Source organism: Thunnus thynnus, chromosome 9 (genome assembly GCF_963924715.1).
Source record: "Thunnus thynnus chromosome 9, fThuThy2.1, whole genome shotgun sequence".
In the NCBI taxonomy this organism is placed as follows: domain Eukaryota; kingdom Metazoa; phylum Chordata; class Actinopteri; order Scombriformes; family Scombridae; genus Thunnus; species Thunnus thynnus.
The window spans coordinates 28482268-28509517 of NC_089525.1; the positions used below are offsets into that span (position 1 = coordinate 28482268).

General features: G+C 39.4%; 1 protein-coding gene across 5 annotated transcripts in view; it reads left to right on the forward strand.

Moving 5' to 3' along the window:
* Nucleotides 1-21212: 21212 nt before the first annotated feature.
* adad1 (adenosine deaminase domain containing 1 (testis-specific)) overlaps nucleotides 21213-27250 on the forward strand; it is a 52239-nt gene continuing 46201 nt past the window's right edge. For 2 of the 5 annotated variants that reach the window (XM_067599967.1, XM_067599968.1), the window contains exons 1-5: nucleotides 21331-21446; nucleotides 22540-22777; nucleotides 23017-23157; nucleotides 24215-24385; nucleotides 24875-24946. In XM_067599967.1, coding sequence (XP_067456068.1) covers nucleotides 22600-22777; nucleotides 23017-23157; nucleotides 24215-24385; nucleotides 24875-24946 — 562 coding nt within the window. In that variant the 5' untranslated portion in view covers nucleotides 21331-21446; nucleotides 22540-22599. The other 3 variants (XM_067599966.1, XM_067599965.1, XM_067599969.1) reach the window with 3 other exon arrangements.

The following is a 27250-nucleotide window of genomic DNA, read 5'->3' on the forward strand; positions in this document are numbered from 1 at the left end:
TTAAAAGCCAATCATCTCATGTTAACCAAAACCATAACAGGAATAATATAATCAGCTTGTATCAAACAGAAGATTAATGTGTCATTCTTTTGCAGCTGACCAGTCGGTCGGTGGACGATGAAAGCTGCTGTAGGCTCACAACATCAAAGAGACGCAGAGATGAGTCTTCCCTCATCTCTCTGCCTGAAAGCTGCTCCTTGGATGAGTGCCCCCATTTCATCAGATGCAAAGACATCAAGAGCATGAAGGAAAACTGCAATAAGCACCTGAAAGAGAGCCAAAAGTGAAGACAAATAGACTTGGATTTGTTCCACTGCAACTGTTCCATTGCTTGCAGTAATACCTCCAATTAAGGAAACTATAAACTCTTAGAAGCATGTGTCATTTTCATATACAAAGTTCACATTTGTGTCTTGGACAATACATTTGACAACAGTAAATGCATTTTCTGCTCATTAACAAAAACAACAGCAGTTGCGGCTGTACAAAAACACCATAAGAGTTATTTCCCATATGGATTTTCCTGAGGGAAGATCTACCTGACACAACAGATTTAAAACTTTGACAACATGTTCAGTGACTTCCGTAATCAGCAGAGACGAACAAATGGGACAAAAAGGAAAATGTTGTTACTATCACATTAAAGTTATTCTTATTTTGCTCTTTTTGATGGAGACGTTGGATAAGAGTGTCAGTAATGTTTATTATTTAATGTTGTAAGACGCAAGAAATTCTTGAAGATAGAGGAAAATGAGGAGATCCACATTTTTCCCAGGGTTTTCTATGAATTAGCGGAGGAGAAGTGGGCTGAGCTGGACCATACCATGTGAGGTTTCGTCAAAAGAGGAAGCCAGAGTTCATATTGTGTTTACAGATAGATGGCCGTAGTTTGGCATAAACCATGAATGGGCAGGAAGCGGAAAAACATGATGCGACTTTACAACATCCAAGATTGAAGAAAGCTTTACGAATGTTTATTTTCCTAATATCAGGGTTTGAAGTTTCGTCATTCTTCAAGAGCGTCCGCTCCAATCTATAAACATCGGATGTTCAAATACTGTACTAAATTGTTTTCACCTGCTTGTCAAACTGAGGAAGTATAATGCAAAAAGAGACATTAAAAAGAGTGATAGAAAGAAAGCGTGTGGAAAAGAAAAGCAGAAAAAAAACAAGCTAATTGCCTCTTTATCTCCCTTTTTCCTCCACAGTCTTATAAAATAATTCAGCAACTGAAATGTCACTGCTACTGTACATCTCTGGCACCAACACTCAGTCATCATTCAGCACTGAGACTAATGTATTTTACTTACCATAAAACAAATCACCTTGTTACCTTTTTACTTAACGTGTCTTTCAACGAGGCTCAGCTGTAAAGTGTTGAATTTAAAGGAACTTGTAATTGTTTGGCTAAAACGCCACTGTTTTCAATGGAGTCAAGTAGGTGAATAACTTCAATAATATTCAATATTTTCACAGCAGTCATCAGTTTGACTAAGTAAGTACTCTATTACACATACAGTATGCTAAATTCTTTGTCATTGTACACGTCTGCATTGTCCTTAACTTACCTGCCTCGTTCAATAAGATTAAAATAAGTAAAATGTGTGGTTTGTGTATAAAAGGCTATAGGAGGCCTGAGCAACTGGTGATTACCTCATTGAATATTCACCGCAAGCACATAAGAAGTGTACCTTTGACGTTCAGACAGGATAATAATGGTGTTGCTAATAAATCATCAGCACACAAAAGTGAAAGCCTTGAAATGAGCTTAATCGTGTGCCATGACACAATTATATGGGTGAACACAGTGTGTGTGAGAGAGAAATGTGAGAGTGAAGAGAAAGAGGGAAGGAAAACGCCTGCAGGCAGAGAATGAATGGGACGTGGAAATGGGGAGGGAGAGTGAGGGGAGGGGGGGGGGCAAACAGAGAGCAGGTCAAAATGAACACCATCTGGGTACATGAAAGGCAGGTGGGGGGGGGGGGGGGGTGAAGCAAAACAAAAGCACCAGCGCTGCCAGCATGTAAGCCAGCAACGCCACAACACCGCCACCTTCCACACTATAACCCCCTTCCGCAAATCAGGTGGAAGAGGACTACTGGAGCTTGCCATCACTCATGCAGCACCTCCCCCCCCCCCCCTCCCCTCTCTTCTCTTATCCCCATGTGGGTTCAGATCATTGCCAAAGGAGCCACAGGCCACTTGCAGGCTGACAGTCAGCTCCTCTAATGGGCCTGGCTGTTTATTTTGTACCGCTTGGAAGTGGATTAGCTGGAGGTAATTATGGTTAATGATCTGCCCGCCTCACCCCGCTGATCTGTAGTCACCCGTTTGCTTGGCTAGTGCAGTGTATAGCCGCCGGCACCATTAATATGGGATAATGTTACCTATTAGAGCTACAAAAGGGAAAGGGGAGATGGAGATTTGTCAGATGGATCTGAGTGTGAAGGGTTTCAGAGAGAAATGACGTGAATCCATTTTGGAGTGGAAGTGATGTTCACTGAGGTTCAAGGAGCTTTTCAAATTACAATTTGATTAGGTCCTCTGACATGTTGTTGTTTTGTAAGAAAAGGCCTCAGAGCAAAGGCTATTAACTTTGCGATTAACTTTGTTGAGATACTCCACAATGGGATTTAGTTTGAAAGGAGCACTCATGTTTGTCATAAGTGGTGGATGTCTTAATTCAGTCAAAACATTTGCTGAGATGAATCTGTTTTTGACTTTTGCTACTTTTTTTGTTCCAGCAGGGTTACAACATGTCAGTCGGTGGCATGATCTTGCTTATTGGATATAAATTAAGACCATCACATGTGCTGATAAACTGTGTATTTGAAACTAACTCAAACTAATCCAGACTTCTCTTTTTATCTGTATCCCAAGTCCAACATATTTTTGTGTTCTCAGTTTCTCAGACTTAAACCCGTTTAATGCAGGGAGATCATTATTATTTTCATGATATTTCTCCACAACTCTCAGCAGGAAACAGCCATGTTTTCAGCTTTATGACAAAGCATTTTTTGGATGATCCAACAGGGTTTAAATTGTTTATTTAGTGTAAAATGTAGAAGAATGTTCCCAATCCATAAAGGAGCACTTATCCTTCAGTTTATCTGAAAAACTCAGCACAGCAGCAAAATGTTACTGTTTTTCTCAGGCCTACATATTAAACATCTCAGTGCTTTATTAAATTTTTTTATGAAAATTAAGGGGAGGGGCAATTTTGTACTTTTTGAACTTTTTGAAATGTCATGAAAGGCAATTAAACAAGCAGATCTTGTTTTTTTTTTTTATTCATCCATTCATTTCACAATTTGCCAATAACCTTCACCTTAGAAACCTTAGAAATGTATTTTTCTAGCTGGTGTTCAATGCTTACTGCAGACAGGTGTCATTCCCATTATGTTGGCAAGCTCTTATACTCACACATTGGTTTGTGATGTTTGGCATGTACCTGTGAAACTAACTGGTTGACTGGGAAATAAAGTTTGATTGAACAGGATTTCCTTTAAATTTTTTTTTTTTTTTTATTATCATGGCTTTTGATGCAGACACTTAAAGTCTAACCAAAGCGGAACCACCGTCATTAAAAATTAACCAAACGTAATATGGATTCCTTTTTAAGAAATGCCCTGTCAGTTGTCTATATCAGTATATTTCAAGGATGTTGGCAACATAGAAAGAAAATCTATAAAGGAGGAATTTTCATTAGTCATGAATAAAATAAACACAATAAAAATCAAGTCACAACACGTAAATACTGGTTAAATTAACAATGAAGTAACAAGGGCACAACAAGAGGGGTTTTTTTTAACCCTGATGTTTAATGGGATGTTGTTAACTGTTACATTTAAGAGTAAAATTAAATCAGGAAATGCTTCTCAGTTATGGTCAATGTAATTCATGGTCATCCTAAACACTTTAACCTCATATTGCAGCATTATATATATTATGGGAATGTGAGACCTTTCAAAAGAAACATGCACTCATACACACACACACACACACACACAAGCACACACACACACACACATAGACCGTCAGTCAAGTAAACCAGCTGAGAGCGACATCAAAAAAATGACTTCTTGTGCTGCCCACTTTTTTTTTTTCACATTTATCCATCTTGAAAATGCACCAGTAATAGCAACAAAGTGGTTTTCCCCCCCAAAATGAAGTTTTACTTAATCAAATCAAGGGTCAGAGAAACATATCTTCGCGTGAAAAGGACAGGACACATCAGGGTTAAACCGATTACGTCCTGTTAAACAGGCATTTCAGAGTCTCCATCTCAGACACATTTTCCTGCCTTTTCCAGTAATTTTTGAAAGCCTTCAAGCTGTAATAAAATATCACTTTTTGTGCATTTGTGCATTAAACACTCTTGGTCTCATTGCATTTTTCTGATGATAATCACATTTGCCCCGAACCCTCCCCCTGGTTTATTCCCATCTCCCCTTTTAAAGCACTTTGCTCCTCTTTCAGAGAAGATGACACTGACTCGGGGTGGAGGGAGAGGAGGGGAAGGGGAGGGTGCAGGAGGGTTTTGTCTAACGGTTCCAAATAGAAAGCTCTAGCTGGGGCCTCGTTCTGTAGGTTACGTGGCGTCACGTCTCGATTTGTCTGAGCTTGAGAACAGCCCCCACCGCCGCCGCCACCCTCTCAGGGACCCTCGTAAAGTGCTCTGATGCTTCATAATGCAGATCATTACCCAGAATGCTGTGGAAGACCCCAAGTCCCCACTTAGATGCGGAGCCTCCCAGAGCCCCCGCCGTGTTATGTATCCCTGCAGATCCCCCGCAGACGCTCTGATTGTCCATTCCTGCCTTCCGTCGCCTTGCAAGCAGCAGGGTTTATTGACACTAAGTTGCCCCCACAAGGCGGTGTTAATACGCACGACAAAGACGTTTCTTCTCCTCTGTGTCAACCTGAAGGTGCTTATAAGCCGGAGGTTATTGAAACACAGAGCCATAAAGCTAACGGAGATATGACTTAAGATGTAATTGCACCAGGTGACCGATGCATGAGTGCAATCAAGTCATAGGCAATGATTTCAAAACAAGAACAAGAGGCTGTGAAGCAGGCAGGGAGGCGAGGCCTTACGAAGCTCCCAACTGATGCAGACAGTAGGGGTGAGGTGATGGGAGTGTCAGCGTTCACAGCAGCAGCAGCACAGTCTCAGGTTTGACTCTGAGTTTGAAAATACTTCTGTGATGTGTTAGACTTTTCTCTGTCTTCAACCTAGTTTGTCTCAGATTATATTGACTATGGACTTATAACTTAGCATGTTTGCAAGATAAGTCATTTTGAATAACTGATGTGTTATTCACAACTTCTTGTGTGGCAAGTAATTGGCCAAGTTGATGCACAATAATGCTTTAAAAATGTCTTTTTGTACTTCTAAAATTATTTTATTGGTGTTTTGCTGTTGTTTGTTTGTTGCTCCAAAACATAACACTGTAATGCTTAAAGCATTCACCATTTTTGAAATAGGAACAAAAAATTGCTCATTTCTTTTGTCAAGCTCCTAGCAACAATGTTCTTGTGACTTAAACCACTTGGAGCGTAATGCTTACCCCACTTTCCATGTCAATAATATACAACCTCATGAGTCCCATTTGAAGGCAGCATTGTTTTAGCCTGCTCAGACTGAATTGCCATTTTACTTTTTTCACATTGATCAGAAAAATATGTTGATTCAAGACTTGTTATTTCTGTTTTCATGAATGTAGCTAGGTAGTTATGTAGGAAAATAGCGTACCCATTCTTAACTCCCCCTACTAATCTCATATTGGAGATGTGGGCAGAGATTCAGAAGTCTGGAACAAGGCTGGTGATATTTTCCACATTGTTTAATTTAGTCAGTTAAGCATATGACGTGGCACTCAACTGCTCTATACTTTTAGTTTGATTTTGAAATAGAGCTCCTGCACAGACAGCGGATCTGCATCTTTGTACTTGCAAAAGTTCTTATCCAGTTTCATCCCAAACTCCCATAAAATTCCACCCTAAGTGACCTCTAGTTTACCTCTAACGTAGAAATTAGGTGTGTGCAAAGCCTTAACCCCTCTGGCTGTGGCAGTCTACAACAGATTTCTGTGTGTATGTGTGTGTGTGTGTGTGTGTGTGTGTGTGTGTGTGTGTGTGTGTGTGTGTGTGTGTGTCATGATATGCATGGAAAACCAAAAATTGTAAGTAACTACAAAATAGTGTATTGTGACCATGGGGTAAAAATGTTTAAGAGTCTGATTTAACAGTAGCTTGTGTTGAGTGTAGAAATAGTCCTCAGAAAATTCAATGAAAATCACTAAAAATAAGAATGACATAAGCAATATGTAAAATGAAAGCAGTTTTAATATATAAATATGATATTGAACTATATAGAGTCCAGAAGAAACAGTTGATCTCATGTGTTCTGAGAAGCCTGAATGTTTCTGGAAGGTATTAGGTATCTGGAAGATATCAGATATTTTTGAGGATACAATTATGTGGGCCTCTATCGCATGAGTATTCACGCTGTCCTCAAGCAATCATTTATTCATCCACACAATTAGAAAAAACACAGCCGCTGTTTTATTAACTCTTTCCCTACCTGGCCACTGTCGAGCGAGCACAAAGAGGGCTTCAGGTGTTGAGAGAGAGAGAGAGAGAGGAAAAAAAAAAAAGGGGGGGAGGAGTGGATTTAATGAAAGCTCTGGCATCTGTATCCGATTCATCTTGTCAACGTTGCACTGCCATCTCTGCCCCAAACCAAACCCCCAGCATGCCTTGCCAACCACTTTAATTACTTTTCCTTTTTGCGAGGAATGGCGACCCGCAGAATTGACAGACAGGTGCAGCGATCCTGATTAATTAAAATAATAAAGACCGGGAGAGGACGAGGAGGGGGAATATCAATGCGTGGACAACTTCTCTTGATGGGCAAGCGGTGAGGGGACGTCAAGACTGGGGAGGGAACATTGATTTACTTTGTGACAACAGGGTGGCCTTTGGGCTTGACAGGGCTATATGGAAGAAAAGCAGAGAGTAGGAGGGCGGGGGGAAGGTAGGGTCTCTGTCCCATTCACATCCTCAGGGCCTCAGTTTAGCTCCCAGTGTGGGGACATGAAAATCCCTGGTGCCTCAGCAGCTGCAGTGTCCCGCTCTGAAAAATGCTGGTGCCATCACACCTATCAACATGAGATGGAGTTAATAAAAACCACCTCCTGGGATTCATCAGCTCTAATAGCCATATTTTATTTCACCAGCCAAAGGAAACATCTTTTTGAATGATAAGCCCTGAGAGAGTCCATACTATTGTCCTTTCACTTCCTCTTTACATATTGATATCACATAATGTTGTGGATGGTATAGTGGACTCAGAGAGACATAAAAAAGAAATTATGAGACATACAGTAGTTTGACTCAAATGAGCTGAAAACTATTATTATTAACTACTATACTAAATAAAATCATAGGAATAATTTTATGTACTTTATCCTAAAAAGCAAAATAATTTTGTTTACAGCCACCAATATGTGATCGCAACATTTCTCACACAGCACAACTATTCTTAAGGAGCCACATACAGCTTCTACAGTACGTCAGCATTTCATCAGGAGCGGCAAGGGGACACTCGCAGTAACATCCACCCATATTGTGGGGTTGAAACGTGAGAAGTGTAAGTTTGTGTGTGTGAAAGCTGACCTGTAGTGCCCACATCCTCAAGCTGACACTTTAGAGCTGCTCTGTCTCAGCTGAGCGTGTCAGAACAACAGAGATGTGGAAAAGACCGGCATGTTTACCACCTCTCTGTGAAATCAAATACAAGCTGCTAGCATGCGCGCAACCTTGTGAAAAGGAACAGACTGAGTCACTCACCCTTTCAAAAGTTGCTCTGATATATTGCAGAAATGTGCAAAGAAAAGCCTTCTAAAATGTCTCTTTGGTTTGTTTTCACGGGTTCATGCAAATAAACCGAGCACCTACCTGTATATGTTTTAAAACTGTTATAATCTTTGTGTGTGTTTAAGTTTTTGGAATCAAATCAGCAAAATAATCAGTGTTAAACCCCTCCAGATATAATAATCTCCACTTATAGTATATCACCATAAACTTACACAGTGTGGTCCTGTGTAGCTCATCTGGTACAGCATGGTACTGACATGCTTCTGCACAGGGGTTTCTCGCCCATGCTAACAAAAAATGTGAGGAATTCACAATACTGTAAAGCTTTTTGCAATGGTGCTAAGTAACCAAGGGCTTTTACTCAAGTCTTACACTTTTTTTTCAAATTTGAGGTATTTGTATTTTACTTGTTTCCTTTCACGTCCAGTATTTACTCAAATATATTTCAGTGGAAATATGATACTTTTTACTCCACAACGTTTATTTGACAGTTATAGTTATATGCTGCTTTGCTTAAGATAGATTTAGCTTCTAAAATTTTATGCATTGCTATAGATAAAACTACCTACTCATATATATATATATATATATATATATATATATATATATATATATATATATATATATATATATAACTGTATACAGCTGTAGGTCCACCTCAACCACCTGCAACATTAAAATGCAGCTTACATGTTAATGAGAACTTTTTGATGATTGAGTATATTGTTATTATTTTGCTGATAATCCTTGTACTTTTAATTTGGTAAACTTTTGAATGAGGAACATTTACTAATAATGGATTATTCTTACATTCTGGTATTATCTGTACTCAAGTCAAGTATCTAAATACTTCCTCCCTTTACATGCCTTTTGGGTAACTATCTACCAACAACAATATAAGCCACATGTCATTCATGCTGACTGGTGTCTTCCCAGCTGAAATCTGTGTTAGAAATAAGAACGTCAGTGGGTCTTGGCAACTGAGAGCGTTATACGCCACCTTATGGACAAATGATGCCGAGCATGTTCAGTGATGCCAGTCACAGTTCACTGAGAGCAGCTGTGTAGGATCATGATGACTGATGGTAACCACTGACTGCTTTAGAATAAATTTAGTTTTTTCTCACAGTAAGAACCTTTTTTTTCTGCCTAATATATTTTTTCTTCTTCTTTCATTCTAGCTACCGTACATGTTTCTCGCTCAATGGATAGTCTAGGGATGTTTAGGGGATAGTGATGGTTATATCGCATTCCTTGTCTTAATAAATAAGTGAGTGACTTTTGAGGCCATGATATATATCAATACATCCTTTAAGTGAAAATCTGGCCTGTAGATGTTATGAGAATGTTTGTTTGTGTTCAGTAGAAGCTGCAAGCTGCTTTTCTTTTAGACTTTCAGAAAGAAAGTCTAAATGAAATAAGACCTAATTTAGTATCATTAAATTAGTTTAATAATAATACAGTTCCACATTTTTTCTTCCTTAACAAGGGGATAATGCTATGCTTTAAAAGAGAAGAAATTGATTTTCAGTGTGCTTATCAATGCAACAAAGTTAGAAGCTCTCAAAGTAGCTGGCTATTTGATATATTCATAATCAACTGCACTGATGTACTGCGTAACATTCTTAAACGGCGATGGATCTGGCAGGAAATGAAACATATTCGATTGGCTTTCTGCTTCGTGTCTGAAAGATTGGCTGCTTTGTTTCCTTTTGATTGGTCAATTAAAAGTGCACTTCCACTTTTGAAGCCTGGACCCATTACAGAAAGTAATTTCAAGAGCCAAGCTGTTTGCCCTGCACTGTCTGCTACGAGGAATTCCCTCTCCACTTTGCCGAAGTCAGGCTCGGAGAGAGAGAGTTGGTAATATTAGCTCCCGTTTTATTGAGAGATCCATTAATCGTAGCCTTCTGCCGCTGACCCCTTGACTCCTGCTGACCTCAGGACATCATGTTACCAGCCGAGCAAACTAGAGTTAAAGGCGGAGGGGCAGACCATGATCTCCCAAAAAACACATTTCCAGCAGCTTACTGGTTTTTCTATGTTGGTTTACATTTGTCCCACTTCTCACAGTAGCACAATATGTGTTATTATTAGTGAGACATGGCTGAGACATGGCGTGCATCTGAAAAAAAAAATTGTTTCCTCTTAATCTTTCACTGTGTTGTTTACAGTGCTTTTAATGAGTCTCAAGGGCCTGAGGATCAAGCAACTTCACCAAGCATGAAAATGTTGCTTAAAACATTGAAGTAATTAAAGATAAACTATGATGTCTGTGTTGTGTGAATATGTATTGTCATTATGATGTCAAAAAAGTCTTTATGCAGAGAATGTACCTATTTTTTTACCCCATTGGTGCTCATATTTGTTTGAAATTCCACAATGTTTTTTCATCTCAAGATATCACATACCATGACACTTAGAGTACGTGACAATGTAAACCTTAATTTCAAGATGGAAAAGTAAAATCCAAACAGTAGTAATTTGATTTTTAGAAGAGAAGCTTCTGACAGTTTGGTTTTGTCTCTGTGTTTTGTTATTATTTTGTTAATATTTCCTTTAAGACAGGGAAGCATGACAGGGATTAATAATGCTCTTTTTTTATCTTTTAACTTTTGAAATCATACAGTGGACTGCTTTAACAAGTCTCAATATCCAAAATGTCACTGAAATGTCAACACCTTTATGACCATGAAAAAAAAAAGTTAATTTAAGATAACAACAAAACAAAACTGCAGTTCTGTGTTTTTGCTCAGCAGCAGCTCAGCGTTGCATCCGTTTCTGCTTAAATTAACACACAGAAGGTGTCGCTGTCTGGTAGACAACAAATCCTTTTCCAGAGAGCTGTTTGATAGCAAAAAACATTAGGCAGCATGAAGAGCACGTGCATTAGGCAATGGAAAAAACATCCAGCCAGGTGGGGTTATGTACAGTAATATACCCACATTAAGTACCTTACTTATCTAATGCTACCATTAAGTAGGCCACGTCTTTACCAGTAGCATAGAATTTCATTGAAATAATCCTGACATGACTGCAAGGACTGTGTGCAAATTATGCTAATAATATGTGTTGACAATGTGAACCTTTTATAGAATATGAGCGCTGTTTCATTTCCAGTTCCCTGACAAGCTATTTTTAAAGATGATCGCTGAATACATTTATTGCAGCTTTATGATGGGTCATTTAGGAAGTATCATTCCTCCAGTACTTTACAGAATCTCTTTATCAGCTGTCGAGCGCCCCACAATAGAAGACTTGTGTAACTTTATATACGCCTTTGTCTGATGGCTACATAAACTGCACTCTGCCTGTTTTCGCCAGCCAAGGCCTGGGCCCAGGACGGGCGTTGAAAGCAAATACCTGATTGTATTAGTGTCTCCCCTTTAAGCTGTTGTCACCTAGCTGACCGATTATGGGCAATTACCTGCTCTGTCGGAATCCTAGCCGAATAGATTGAATTCAGATTGATTTTTGCCCAGGAAAGAGAAGGGAATTTAAAGCCTTTTTTAATTGGGTATTTGGTGTGTGCTGATCTGAACACCGTGGCCTTCCCGAGGGATCCTTTATGGGCCAATAATGGCATTGGAGTGGGGGGGTGCTGCAGTCTCGTCTGCCGACTCCCTCCCAAGGCCATAACCCTGCATTTGCTCTGAGTGCTTTTCTATTATGCATTGATAGTTGAGCATCAATCAATAAGAAGGGAAACAGAAAACCCAGCGAAACCAACTTCTTAAGTGTAAAATGCCTCTTAATACCCGGGGCCTTTCAAACAACTTAACCTGGACGCTTTTTACTCTCGCCCTTCCTCCCTCTGCTCTTTGAGGGACACTTACCGGCGCCTGGCGACACAATGTTTTATTTAGGAGGGCTGGAAATGTGCAGCTCTCAGGTGAAAATGCACCGCAACCCTCTGGTTATACCTCGGCAATACATCACTGTGTGTGTGCATGTGTGTACGCAGAGTACAGAAGCAAAACAGATCATTGCATTTCCATTAAACTTGCATGTTTTGTTCTTCTCCTGTTTTGGAATACCTCACTGACAAAAGACTGAAAACATATCAACAAAGTAAAACAGGCAACCGCCTTTCATTGACTGGGTTTGTTAGATTTTGCTGCAAATTGTGACCATCCTCAAGGTTGATAAGGTCAGCAGAAACCCAGTTGATCATATTATGAATGTCTTGAAATCAAATCCAACAAATGATTTAAAGATGATACTGAAAAGATGGCTTCTTTACATGAACTTTGCAGTAGGTTGAAACGGCAACAGAATCACCTTTCACATCACCAATGCCACAGTTTGCTAAACTGGGATGATTCCGGGAAGGAAAAGGGAGAGAAACTACGTCTAACCCACAGATAAGAGGAGTGGTGGGGATCAGACCCCCTCGGTGGAAGCGATAAGAGGGAGACAGTCACAGCAATGGCCAGCCACATAATACACAAGCCCACCTCCAGCCGTCTAAATCTCCTATCAGCACCAGTCCCCACCGGCCTGCCTGTCACCACTAATGCACCTTTTCCTATAGGACGAAGCCCCAGATGCAGTAAGGTTATCTGGGGCTTTGCGGAATTTCTCGGAATTGGCAAGTTCACCTTTCCTTTAGTCCAGATGACAGCAGATGATACAGCTGGGGAGGATCGATTGCTGGTTGCACTGCGTGTCTTTGTTCGACATCTTCGATCTTCATCAACTGCTGATTGCTGTTTTTATATATACCAACAGGTTAGGATGTAGGTGCTGGATTTTAAAGCTGTTGTGAATTTTAGAATGACAGAGAAAATGAAAATGTCCACATTGTAGCGATTTTTAATTGCATCAGCAAGCATGAGGGAAAGGAATTTTTCCTGTACCTGTCTTTGGTGACATTATAGCCTTGAGTCTTCCATTAAAACCTTCCTGTGTGAATGATTAACTATCACAATAAAAAATAACACATGCTAATGACCAAATCATTTTGTAATCAGTGTTCAGCATATGAAAAGCCATCATTGCCTCCCTTTGAAAATGTCACCATCATCGCTACGGAGAGATAGAAATATTAAGCTGGTTGGGGGAAGGTGTGGGGAGGGGTATGCATAGAGAGGATGCCCCCAAACTACTTTGGTTACACAAACTTTGTTTTCGGCCTCAATACATCAGAGCCCTCTCCCTCCGTATGCCATCTGCTGCTGAAGAATCTGTTTCACTCGATGAGCCAAGCCCAGCCTTTATTGGTCCTAATGGCACTATCAGCTGAGCCGCCAAACCCAATTACCTTTTAAAAAGGGAGGCCACCCCAGCTAATCATGGCTGCCTAACCTGATTTGCCTGTGATGAAGAGACGGGATAAAGAGCAGTTAATGGAGGGAGAATGATCTCACAAATACAAAAAACTCAATTCATTTCTCCGGGAGAGCAATCTGTCCGATTCAGCGGTAATGGAGTGGAGATTCATTAGTCCTCGGGCCTTAGTAGTAGCACCGTCCCCTTATCAACTGAATGACAAAAGAACATTCAGTGTGCTCCTTGTATAGACTTCATGTCGTTGGGAAGGCATATGATTGGTAATTGAGGATGGATATCGATAGATTTGGTGTTTCTCCTCCTTTGTAATTCCACATCACATCAAACTACCGAGCAATGAAAATGGAAAGACATTGGTGCCAGTTGTCTCATATGAATTAATTGTAATTACTGTCACTAGCTAGTTTTAATATATTTTGTTATTTCTGAACTGTATGCTTTTATCCTGTGTAAAAATGGTGCAAATGGCTTCAAATAAACATTTAATTTACTGTTTCTCAAACATTTAACATTATATTGCTGTTACAGTAATGTGACACAAGCCAACTTTATTATGCTGAATCAGACCAAAGTATTCACTGTCACTGATATTCAAATGTTTATCCATGTAGGTTTAGACCACTGCCTCTGGAGCAATACAGCTTTTTACCATTGAAGTGTCTGTGTGCAGAGTTTTGTTTATGTCCAACTCTCAAAGGTCTTATCATTCATTATCCAGGCCACAACTGGAGCTACTATACATGTAAACCAATGACATCCAACATCCGCTCTGTCTTCCACCAGACTCCAGTCTCATTCACACGCATGTTCGCTTGATGATGTAAGTGACACACATGAATGACCAATTGATGCCAAGAATGTCATGCAGAGGATGAGTCACTGATAGCATGGGGCGAAGGACAGCGATGACCCGACCCCCAACCCCACCAAATCCATACACCACTGCATCTTCAGCTTGGCCTGGCCCAGATATGATCCAGAGGACGTCGGCTAGATGGGGCATAGGGCCATAGCCAGGGTTTGCAGACGGACATTAGGCCAAAGCCAGAGTTAAAATCCTATTAGTTTGAGTTGGGAATCGGATTATCGTCGTCGAGAATCACTCGTCTGGCAACTAGGGTCTAATTTACGCCAATCAACGGCAATTATTGAGGGGAAGGGAGCCCCTATTAGAGAGCCTCATCCACTTAGTCTAATGAATGGGGAAGATTCAATCTTGGCTGTGGAGACGCATTGGAGAGCTGCAGCTGAACACGACTGCACCAGCAGGCTAAAGAAGAGCTGCTGTTATTTATCAATGGTTGGGTGCTGTCAGAGCAAACATGCGTTAGCCATGGGGCGCTAGGCTCTGGTTTCTGATGGTCTGGGGGCACTCTGTCCAGTAAAGCAGTTAGTGTAGCTCTCTACAGCCCATTATGTGTTTATCACACTTGTAAAGACATGTCTATGTGTCTATGTGCATGTCGTGTTAGGACTGAGAGCTGGATATTTTATTTCTCATCATATATCATAAACTAGTCCACCAAATGTTCACTTCAGAGCCTGTGCAGACTGCAAAATACTGTGCATGGCAAACTAAATTCAAAAATGTGTTATATTCTGTTCTTATCACAAATATTAATATACAGTTGTAAAAATGATTGTGGATTCATCTTGTGATGTAAAATAAATTGTGCTTAAATAGTTGCAGCCATTCTTTCTTCTAGCACAGAGTATTTGTTTCTATGCAAACTGTGTTTTTTAAAAATTTTTTTTAGATCTTACATAATCATTGGAAACAAACTGGAAGTGAGCAGAAAACGGGGGTTTCGATAAACTTTTGTATTATGTGGTTGATGAGGTGAATAATGACTGCACTTGACATTTTTAGAGACACCCACACATCCCCAGGGGAGTATTTCACACTAAAAACTTTCTATTTTACATGAATCACAGCATGTGCAGCATTTGTAACCTGTAGTTTTTTTGCCACAGACTTTAGTTTTATCTCTATTCTTACACTGCCCCCTACTGTCATAAGAGCAAAGTACCCTACACAGATCCATCTGGGCGACAGTGAGAGCTGAATTGCAAACTATACAAATAGCCTAAAAATGTACATGTTATTAGAAGTGTGTCAAATATCACTTTAGTGAGTCTATTATTAGTCTGTGTCTATATATGCTGTCAGAGGCAGACTCCACCCGTGGAAGATAGATTTACATACATCATGCATGAACAGGTTTGTGGGTGTCTGTGAATTACATCAGATCTTGTATGTCATGACCTCTTTCATGCTAGCGCTCTCATCTGGTGCCTCCGGTATCTTGGTTTTGCAAAATAAATATTTAATAAAAGGGTGGAAAAAGTTTCTGTCTGAGTTTGATAATGATGGTGGTGTCCTGAAAATTTCACTCAGTGGGGGAAATTCCACTGCCTTTAATGGCTTTCTGTTGGGGTTTAGCTTTTCCAAATTGATGAGAGGGCTCAGACGTGCTCAAAGTTATTAATAACTGAAAATATTTCCAGGGTTGAGGGTTTCACTTCTGATCGAGGCTTTTGTGATTTTTCCGTGCTGAACAAACAACCCCACGATAGATAGATAAACATATCCAACCTTTTCAGTAGGGCAATTACGCCTTCATCATTTATGTACATACGGTATATGTACCATTGTGGAGATTATGCTATGGAAACATAATATTAGTTGCATCTTCCTGGGCCTTTGAAACTCTTTATTTCTTTATCTTGGTTATTTGTAAAGCACTTTTGGAGATATAGTCTTTTTGCTGCTTTGCTGTATAGTAAAAGCTGTACTAGACTTACTGTATATATAGCTACAGTATATGCCCAGAATGGTGAAAGTGCTCTAGTTATCAGTCACAAAATACTAATTGTTTATGAAAACATGTAAACCATAGACAAACTGAAGAAATCTCCCCGACTAAAGAGGAAAAAATAAAGAACAAAACGATTCTCTTCCAGCTTCATTAATGGGAAAACTGGTTGTGGTTAAGTCCGCACACTCACCGTCAAGTGAGTCACCTTTTTCCTTTATCTTATCTGCTTATGGGAAGATTAACAGGAGGAGGGAGAGTGCAAACTCATTTCAGACCTCGTCCTTTCCCTTTTCAAGTGAGACTGCTCAGAAAAGCTAATTCAAACTTTGTCCCTGCAGGCTGTGGGGGTGTGAAACCATATTTTTTCCTGTGGTGACCTTCACTGCTCACTGTGGGCAACTTGTTCCATTTCACTTTTATGTTCTTGTAATTGCTAATCCAGAGGACACTTTGTGGTTCAAGCAAGAAATAGAAGCCCCCCTTGAACCATGAAGCAAGTAGCCATTCATAGCGACCCTTTAACATATAAAGAGTTTCGATTTTGGCAGTTACCTTTCCGGAAGCAACGTCAAACTCCAAACCACAAGCAGCCAGCCCCTCACTATACGCCCACTGCACTGAGCCTACTCTGCCAAATTGCTACTGTGGTATAAACAGCAAATAGCCTGGAGAATACATACCATTAAATATCCAGCAACACTAATACCAGTTACAGCTATAGCCTTATAGTACACAATAACAGCTAGCCTGGCTCTGTCCAAAGGGGACAAAATCCACCAAAGACACCTCTAAACCAATGCAAATATTGTCTATCAGAATACCTCAGAAACAAATCCTCATCCTCTCAATGTAGTTTATAATAGTCTCTGTAGATTTGTTTTGAGGTGTCCTTATAGAACCCATCACTGTTTTATATATAAGTCGCTAAATTGGTTAACAGCTAAATCTAGAAGACATTTATTTTCATTGGTTGCAATTTATTTTTGAATGCGTTTTCTTAAACTATCCGCCTTACTAAAAAACAATTTTTAATTTCGGATAGATCATCGTATAGGCGTACTGAGTATCCTTTTTTCTTCGTTCTTAGAAATTCTAATGAAACGTGCCTTTAAATGCAAAGTTCCATGTGATAAGAACAAGGAGCCCACTTCACTTTGATCTATATCTTCAAACAACCTGCTCTTGCTTCTAATTATACTTGAAAAATGGAAATAATTTATCTCTAATGTGTGGGTCCATGTACATGTATGTATATAGTTTTGTGTAGGTTTGTGTACATTTACCCACTTAAAAACGAGATGGTTCTTCTCAAGGGGTTTACCCTTGTAATAAATGTGTCTTTACTTCATCCATAAATAGTCCAAAGTGTGAAACAATCATGTTGTGGTTTTACACGGGATCATATGCTGGAGTATTTCATCAATAGGTGCACTAACTTCCTGGAGTCTCTGCTGGTTGCCTGGTAACCTCACGGCAACTAAAAGACTCCTGATTCAACAATTTGTTGTTGTAGAGATTAAACAAAGATACAGTATTACATATTAACTAGTGAGCTTTAGAGGCACTAGTAGGCAGATTTTGTTACAGTTAGAAGAGCCAGGCTAGCTGTTTCACCCAGTCTTTATGCTAAGCTAAGCTAACTGGCCACTGGTGGTAGTGCCATATTTAATGACCAGACATGTGAGTCTCAGCAAGGGGGTGAATAACCATATTTCTCTAAATGTCAAACTATTCCTTTAAGATATCTTGAGTTGTCTTTCACCATTTGATTTTAATACATATACAATACATACATAAAAGAAAAACATAATGTGTGGTAACACAGATTAAGTCAAGTCAAGTTGATTTCATTTGTATAGCCCAATATCACAAATCACACATTTGCCTCAGGGGGTTTTGCAATCTGTATATCAATACAACATCTTCTATCGTTAGGCCCCCAATGACCTCTTTCATCTGTCCCTGCAGGCAGAAATGAAAAAGAAAACTACGTCCCACCCCCACATTTACTCTTTCCGATGTAAAACACTGAATGAAATGAAAGAAAAATGGGGGAAACGTGGCTTAGAGGGAAACACCAATATAACTTTCACTATAGGAATAACAGGTAAATAAAATATTAATGCATTAGGCAGAATATATCAATTCTATCAAAAATATAAGGTTCTGTCAGTCAGCCTAATACTGTATATTATTTAAACTACCAAATTTCACATTTAACATAACACCAGTGGTTCACCAGGGCAGTATGTCAGGACCGATACACTATTCATATTTCACTACCTCACCTTATGGCTACAATGCTGCGGTTAATTAAGTTAATGTTTAATCCTTATCTATTTTGTTATGTCAACAAAACAAAATACAGTCATCATCAACTATTTTAAGTGATCAAGATGTAGGGAAAGCCACTTGCACGACACACGCTAGGACGAAATTAAAAAATACACATCTGAATGTATTTAACTTGTCGCTTAGTGAGGATGCATCATGTTTGCACACATGAGTAGGAGTGTTGTCTTTGCAGTCAGCAAATGTACGTCTGAGGAGGAGGAAACTGCCCCTGTGTACATACCACAACTATTATGTCAGCGGAGGGGTGGGGGGGTTATCTCTCTTAAATCTTTCTCCGCCAGCACTGAGTTTCACTGGAACAAAAGCTAATATAATATCCTTATATGTCTGTTGTCAGACAGTGGCTTGAACCTATATATAATAAACAACAAAAACAAAACAAAGCTTAGGAAATATGCCATATGAGCAATCTTTGATCATTGTAACATTTATGATTTTATCAGTTGCATTCTGTTCTTTGCTCTAATAACTCTATTAAAACTGTTGGAAAAAAACAACAACAATGGTTATATGTCTGCTTGGAGGGAAATTGCTGGAGAGAAAATGACTTTTCTTGTCACTGTAAAATGAATGAAAGACCAAAAAATTGGCTATTATTTTAATATACAAATGTGAAGTAAGATCATTACTTCTCTCCTCTGTTACTGTCTCTGTCTGAGGGAAGGAATGTTTTCTTGTTATTCCTGATGGGGCCTACCTTTCTTTCCATCCTGGTTTAGGTCAAAATAAGGTGATATTCTGGGCTATATCTGGCTTGGGGCTCTTGGTTTCCTGAGTCCTTGGGAGATGTGACTCTTGTTTAACATACATGTGCATGTAAATGTATGTCTTGTGGCTGTGTGCCATTGGCTGTAATCATATAAGCTGGTACATTGACCAATTACAGATCATTTCTCTGTTCCTTCTGCAACTATAATAGAATAGGGTTGCTCTTTGTTCGGGGAGACGAACTGATGCAAATCTTTGTGCGTTCTGTGTCCTTCCTGTACAATAATAATTTTGAATCTTCAACCCAGAAATGTTTGTGTATTATTTCCTATGTGGTTTTAGCGTTTTCAGACAATATCCAGGACACCACCATCTGCAGATCATATGAAACAGCGTTTGGGATATCAGGATACGGTGGTTAGATGTTTTGCTGTGAGATGCTCGCCAAGCGCATTCGCCAAAATGGTTTCAGGCTAAAAAGTAAACAGTCCTCACCTGTAGGTGGCAGTTACCATCTTTGCATATAGAAATCTATGCATGTCTACATCTGCAGGCCCAAACTGCTGCTGCTATTACTTTCCTTCCCGACAAGTGATGCAGGTTTGCATGTGTCAAACTATCTGACAGTGACCAACAACTAACCCTTGCATCCTGCTAAAGGACCCATTACTTGATTAAGATTCCAGACCTTTGAACGTGGCCTACATCACAGATTTGTTTATTTTAAATAGAGTAAAGTAAAAGAAAACAGCAATTCAGTCTGATTATCAGGCTATGATGTCTGAGATGGCTATGGCTCAGGTGATAAAGTGGGTCATCCACTAATCGGAAGATCGGTGGTTCAATCCCCAGCTCCTCCAGTCGAAGTGTCCTTGGGCAAGATACTGAATTGCTCCTGAAGACTATGCCATCAGTGTGTGTGTGTGTGTGTGTGTGAATGATTAGAAACTCCTGTTGATGAGCAGGCACCTTGCATGGCAGCCTCTGCCATCAGTGTCTGAATGGGTGAATGTGGTACGTAGTGTAAAGTGCTTTGAGTGGTTGGAAGACTAGAAAGGCATTATATAAATGCAGTCCATTTACCATTTACCATGATAACTACAGTCTACAGCATATACAGGAGTCTCAGGAATGAAACACACACAGAGCATTTTTGATGCAATTTAAGTATAACATACATAACATTTGGAGAGAGCATTACCTGAGATTACCTTCTCTCTCTCTAGTTACACATCCATTAACAATTTATGCTTTACAGCAAGACACACCTCTTTACAAAGATTGGTTGTTTTGAGATAGCATGATACTGTCTTTTCAAGCTACCAGCCTATCCGGATATACTACATATGTTCAGCACTCATCATTACATAAGGTCATTACTTACTTCTTGTTTTTCACAATGACAATGCTACTTTAACAGTGGCTATTAGCATGTTAGCAGCGGTGGAGGTGGTACTCAGATCCAATACCAATACAGTAATGTAAAAATACTCCATTACAAGTAAAAGTCCTGCATGAAAAATCCTACTTAAGTAAAAGTACATAAGTTCAGCAAACAGCAAAATGTACTTAAAGTATCAAAGTAAAAGTACTTGTTTTGTTCCTCTGACTGATATATTATATATGACATCATTAGACTACAAAATGCAATTTCAGAAGAAATTGTGAGTGATTGCTGAAAGCTGAATAGACTGCTAGCTGCCAGCTAAGACTGCTAAATAGCATTAGACACAAAGTAAAGCTGGTGGTGCTGGGATGTTTTGCAAATATGTAATCATAAACCAAGATATTGGGCAAAATGAAATATTGATCAGATGGTGGTACTAGATGAAAGATGGGGATCGCCAGTCATTAGACTTCATCCTCAGGGAACTATGTATGTCTGTACAAAATTTCACGGCAGTTCAGTATTTGTTTTATTAAGTATTTGTTTATATGCAGACAATGGTCAGGGCCAAAGTGGTGGACTACTCTGAATGACTAAAGCTAATTCAACAGAGGGTATCCTGAAAATGACTTAAAATGATGCTCAGGAAAAAAATCCTAGTGATAATACAGCTTTTTGTAATGGAGAGGCATTTTCTGGAAGGCGATTGTGGTTTCAACTTGTCACTACAACAAAATCGCACAGCACAGCATCGACAATTTTCCAAACAGTGTAGATCGTCGCGTTATACAAACGATCTGTGGTCGCCGTCAATCAAACGTACAACCAACGGACTCACGTCTGACGCGTTAACGTTCAAAAGCCTTCTAGACCGGTGAGAGCGGGCTCGAGCATCTTTTAAAAATCAAACTATTTAAAAATGTGTTGTGTTGTTGTCGAATTGAAGGTTTTACATACTTTAAATACACACTGTTAATTAGGACAGGTAGCGCTTTGAAGGCGTGGTGAGTTTGGAAATTCTGTCAAATGTTTAGCGTTAGCTGACTGCACGAGGTATGACGTTAGTTCACGTGCGTTTCCAAAGTAAAGGGTTAGTGGCCTGCAGCAAATTAACGGGACGGATAGAGGAGTTGCCGAAGTTAGCTCTTAGTTACTAGGTTAGCATTGACGTGAAGTGTAAGGCACTGTTAACAAGTTAACATTAACAACCAGTTTCCCTGAATGGTAAAGTAACGTTAATGCTAACTAGTAGCGTTAAGTTATTTTAAACTAATTAATTAAAAAAGCAGCTAAAGACACATCGTTCTGGTAACCACCAAGTTATAAGTTACACTGTATCAGCGTTTTGTTTTTCGTTGTGTATTTTTATTGTGCATTGTGTGTTTTAGTTTTGCACTTTTTAATTGTGTATCTTGGGTGGTCACTTCATCTGCTATATTTTCTTTCTTTTTGTATGTGTACAATATACCTTGTTAAGGACTTTTTGACGTATGTCTATGATAAGCACTATAAGTTACAAATAAAATACTTACTAAATGTTACTTACTTAAAGTAAGTTCAATTGATGACAAGGAAAAAATCTTGTAAATCTAAAATTGTAATTATTTACAGGGTTTCAAACAGGGCACGAAATTAGCAACAGCCACTAGGCAAATTCTGGTAAAATATGCAGTATCTAGTAGGTTTTCTTCACTCACTAGCAAAAAGAAAAAAAAACCCAAAACAATGGTAATCTGTTGAAAGGCTGAACTTTTCATTAGCCATTCGGCCAGTGGACAAAACAGTTAATTTTGAACCCTGGTTACAAATAACCTGTTTCTAAGAATATTTCTATTGGTACTATTTTTATCAGATATGAAATAGTAACACCACTTACAGCAAGCTAGACAACTTTGTGCAAGTAAAGGGAGGTAATAACTTGTCAAAGTAGCGGTAACTTAATTACTGCAACCACAGTTTTGAATTATAGGTAAATTACACTTGGACTAACCACTAAGTTAGTCACCAGATACCCTTGAACACTTCGAGGAGCTGAACTAACGTGTGTGATTGTCAGTATTATGAAATTTGAGGTGTGGTTACCTTACTGCTTTTCAGGTCAAACTTTGAGCACAGTATAGTGTTTTCCTGTTCTCAACGACTGAAAAAGCTTTCTGGATGTTGCCATCTGGTGTGTCGTTTCGTGGTTCCAGAGGAGCCTGTTTTGCACAAATTCTCATGAAGAATTTGCCTGCATCGTCGTCAGGACTGACTAAATCATGTGAACCTCCGTCCACCCTGCCTGGTCCTGGCAAAGATGTCTTTGACCAACAAGTGAAAAGCACATTCAAATCTGGTGAGTTTCAGAATGTGATTGGCTTGAATCTCACAGGACTCTATCAGCAGTATCTATCACCAGTGATAATTCATTCAATAACTTACCCGGCAACTTCTAGACATCATTCATCCCCTGTGACGTTTCTGTCGCAGGGCAGTTAACATTTTATTATAGTCAAGTAGGAAAATCTAGATTGGTGTAAACTTGTGATCTTCCCTTTCTGTGTTTTTTTTTTTTTTGGTATTTCACCAACTAAGGTGCTCCTGACAAGCCAAAAGCCACAACCAAAATGCTGATTGACAGATACAAGCGCGGCGAGACGAATGCTGTGTCCTTGCTCCATCAGCTCGCCCAGGTTTTGCAGTTCCACCTGGAAATGAAGGAGACAGTGACCACAGGTAAAGTTCAACATGTCTAGGCACACAGAACAGGCCGTGGCGCTTATGCCAACTTTAATCGGCAGCTCTGTAATCAAAATACTGTGTGTACCATCAATATCATTAACATATTTTACACAACTTGTTGTGGCTGAATCCAAACAGAAATGGGGTTGCACTGTCTGCCAACACTGAGAAGCTATAAAAAGACTAAATTAAAGTTAGTCACACATACCCCCCAACTGCTGTTGTTTATCAGCTGAGATTCAGTATCATACCTGCTCCCTCATGCTGGGGTTTCCCCACCCTTGCTGCCACATAACAAGCAGCTTGCATGCACAGCCAGACGCACAGCCCGTTACTGCAGATTTTTTTTTAGGTCTGCAAGAAGCAATCATCATCGAATAATCTGGCTATTAATTACTTAATCAATTAGTTGTTTGATTATTTTGTCTATAAAATGTAATAGATTTAGATTGCTTGTTTTTTTTCTGGATGACACACCAAAAAACCCAGCGGTATTCAATTTACTATCATATAAGACAGACAAGAAAAGCAACAAATCCTCCCAATTGAGAAGCTGGAACCAGGTAATGTTTGGTATTTTTGCTTGGAATATGACTTCAAAGATATATCAGTTATCAAAATGGTAACTGATTTTAATTTTCAGTTAAATTTTTTAAATATGAAAAATTGTCCATGCGTACCCGTTCTTCCCTCTAATGTACAGTATAACACAACAGATCATCACGTATCAGCAAAGTACCTCTAACACCACTCCCACTGGCCACAGTTGCCATCACGCAATTCAAAATAGTCTGTTTTCATTCTAACCATGTAGGACATTTACTGATTTCCCTGACTACTGCTCCCATCTTTGCATGAAGGTCCTAGTAAGTTAAATCAGCATCAATACTGTTTGCTTAGGATGAAAACCAGACACTTGGCTCTTCACATGATTCCTCAATCCCAAAAACTGTTCACTTCCCATAATGGCTGATAAGACTTTTACCATCCACTGCTGTAGCTGAGGATTTAGTTGCTTTTAATTTCTTTACTCTTGTTGTCATTTACTCAGGCAACATACTAGGGCTTTATTTTGCCTTTTGTGTGGTCATTGATGGGGTTGAGTACAAGACTGGCATGGGAATAACCAAAAAGGAGGCCCGGCTAAAAGCAGCGGAGCTTGCTCTGCAGGACCTGCTACCCACCTTGGAAAGTCTGAAGTCTGTTCTTCCTGGGGCGTCAGGTTAGTCTATGAATAAACTGTTTCTGTAGCAGACTTTGATGATTCCTCTCGTGGTGGTAAAGGTTACCCTCATTTACCAAATTGGTTTCTCTTTTTGCACAAATGCTGTTGATGATACCTGTCACTGTCACGTGGGGAACCCCCTACCGTGGAGGTGTCACGAAATCCCACGCATGGTGTTGTTTATCAGTTACGATAAAGGGGAATCTGTTGATAAAAGAGGTTTCTAGCCATAAGGCATTGACATTGTTTGCACTAGAATCATGAAATGAGTAAGTGAGCTGAGAGTTAAATGAGTTTGTGCCTTTTTTTAAATAATATGATTAATATAATTACAATAAAACTTTAAATAGACACAAGCCCAGCCCATAATACGTAATAAAGAAGCTACAGGCTCCCCTTACAGCAGTTACAGGCAGGTAGAGGTTGATTAATGGGAAGGGCCAACAATTACTGTTAAAAACTTAATTCTTCTGTTCTTTTTCTTAGATGTTCCTCCGCCCCTGCCAGTAAAAGAGGAACCCTCCATCTCAGAAGTCCATCCTTATAGATCTATTCATGGTAATAATGAGTTTCATTACAACTCTCTGTCCTCTTTGTGAGTTGGCAGTACAGTGCACCCTAAAGTATAAGTATGTTCATATAGTTTAAGAATTTAGATTTGATAGAGAGAGAATCTCCCTGGTTTGTGGTCTTCGATGGTGTAAAACATTCAATCAGATGTTGTGTTTTGCAGACGTTCACACTCATAAGCCAGTGGGATTATTTACAGCATGCATGCGTGTGACACAGACCAGTGCGGAATATCTAAACACAGAGCATCGCTCTTTATTATTATTATTATTAAAAGACAATGGCCCTGTTTACGCCCGGTATTAACATGCGTCTCGGGTGATCTGATCACAAGTGGACAGCTTTAAGTATGTCTGTTTACACCTGGCATTAACATGTGGATCTCACTTCCCCGCTCTATATGCAAAGAAACAGAGACATCGTTTCCGTTTTCAAAGACCGAATTCGTTCGTTATTCGTCCAAAGCTGTGTTCAACTTGATAAATGTTCAGGATGTGTATAAATATTCCACGTCAAGAGAGACAGAGAGAGAGAGAGTTATGCAGCGATCTCCCAGCAGCTGTGTCTCTCCATTCAGAGACACTGTAACTTCATTGATTATTTAAATCTCAGACACGCTGACATGGTCGGTCAGGATCTGATGTTTATTAATGTTCTGTATTCCTCTACACATGCAGTAGGTCATCTGTTACACACAAAGTCCAGGTTCATACAGTGAAACTGTTTGGAGTAAAGCAGTCGTCCTCCTGATAAATCCTGAGCTCATGATCTCGAGCAGAGCAGCAAAACTAAAAAGTGTCGTTATCAACTTGACAGGACAGAGGAAACTATCCAGCAACGTTTAGCTGCTGAAATATTTTTTTAGACAGACAAGCGAAAAATTAATGGTTTAATTTCTATTCTAATTGTCAGTTTGAAGAGGGAAACCGGTCAGGGGAACGAGAAAAATGGGAGGTGGCTTACGTTTTTAATTCATATGAAAAACAAAACAATTTGTTAATCCTGTTATCAAACAAGTTGAACAGCTTTAGATGGAGGGTCCTGTGCCTAGTCTGCTGGAAAATAGAGGACGTCGGTTGAGTAGGTGGTCCTTCAATGTGGTCCAGGACGCATTGCGTTTACACTACTAAAAGAATGTGGCCACATGCGGCCCAGACCACCTCCGAATGTGGTCTGAGCGATCGGATCTCCGTCCTGAATGCGTCTTGGGTGCATTTACACCTGTACTTAGAGCTGTCCATACCAGGTGTAAACCTGCTAGTTTAGCGTTAGCATAAATTGTCACAAGAGTTTGTGTGGCCCTTAAGCGGTGACTACACACCTGTAACTCGGTCTCATTAAAGAGTAAGAGGCTCCACTGTGCACCGCAGCAAATCTACACAACATTTTGTGACAGTTACACTGCACGTCCCTTGTCTTCTGCATTATCGGTTCATGTATTTTTAATCAGTTTAATTATTAACAGCAATCAACTGATAATTGATTAATCATTCTTTTCTCTCTGTACCAGAAGGCCCCACAAATAAATCTTGTTCTTCTATCAGAATGAAACTTATTAATATAAACTCACATACAATATATTTCTGTATTATAACTTTGATTTTTTTTTTTAATCATGAAATTATTGCAAACTCATGAAAAAAGTTGGAACAAATATAGCACTTTCAGGTGTGTTATCTTCCCTTAATCTTACATGTATAATGATAATTAATAATAAAATAAAAATATGTGTAATGAAAAGTTATGTAGATGGTTTGATTATTCGAAAGAGTAAAAACTGACATAAGCTTTGCAAAACAGAGAAAGTATCAGTTTCATGTCATAGATTGAAAATGGCATTGAAACGACAAAATCAACTTCCTCCATCAAAACCCTGTTGATCTAGAGTATTTAAACTTGACGGCTGCATCAGAGAACATGGTTGTGTGTGTGGAGTAATGCTGAGATCTCATTATTTTACAGTGTTATTTGTCTAGCAGGCGTCAAGTCATGTAGCAGATGGGGAATATGACTTGGCTGCGGCTTGAAATGAATTTCAGTCGAGATTTTTTTTGCTTTAATCCCTGTCTTTCTTTCTCTCTCTCCACCAAAATATAACATAAATTGTGTTTTCCATTTGATTTGTCAGTTGTTGTGCATATTGTGTTTTTTTTCTTTATTGTATAGTGGATACAATGCACTTTAATACAATTCTTGACCCGGCTCTGCACTGTCTAGACTGATGTCTCCCTTACATTACTTTTGTCGCAGTAAGATTACATTAATTCTAGGATGAGCTTTTCCCTATATCCT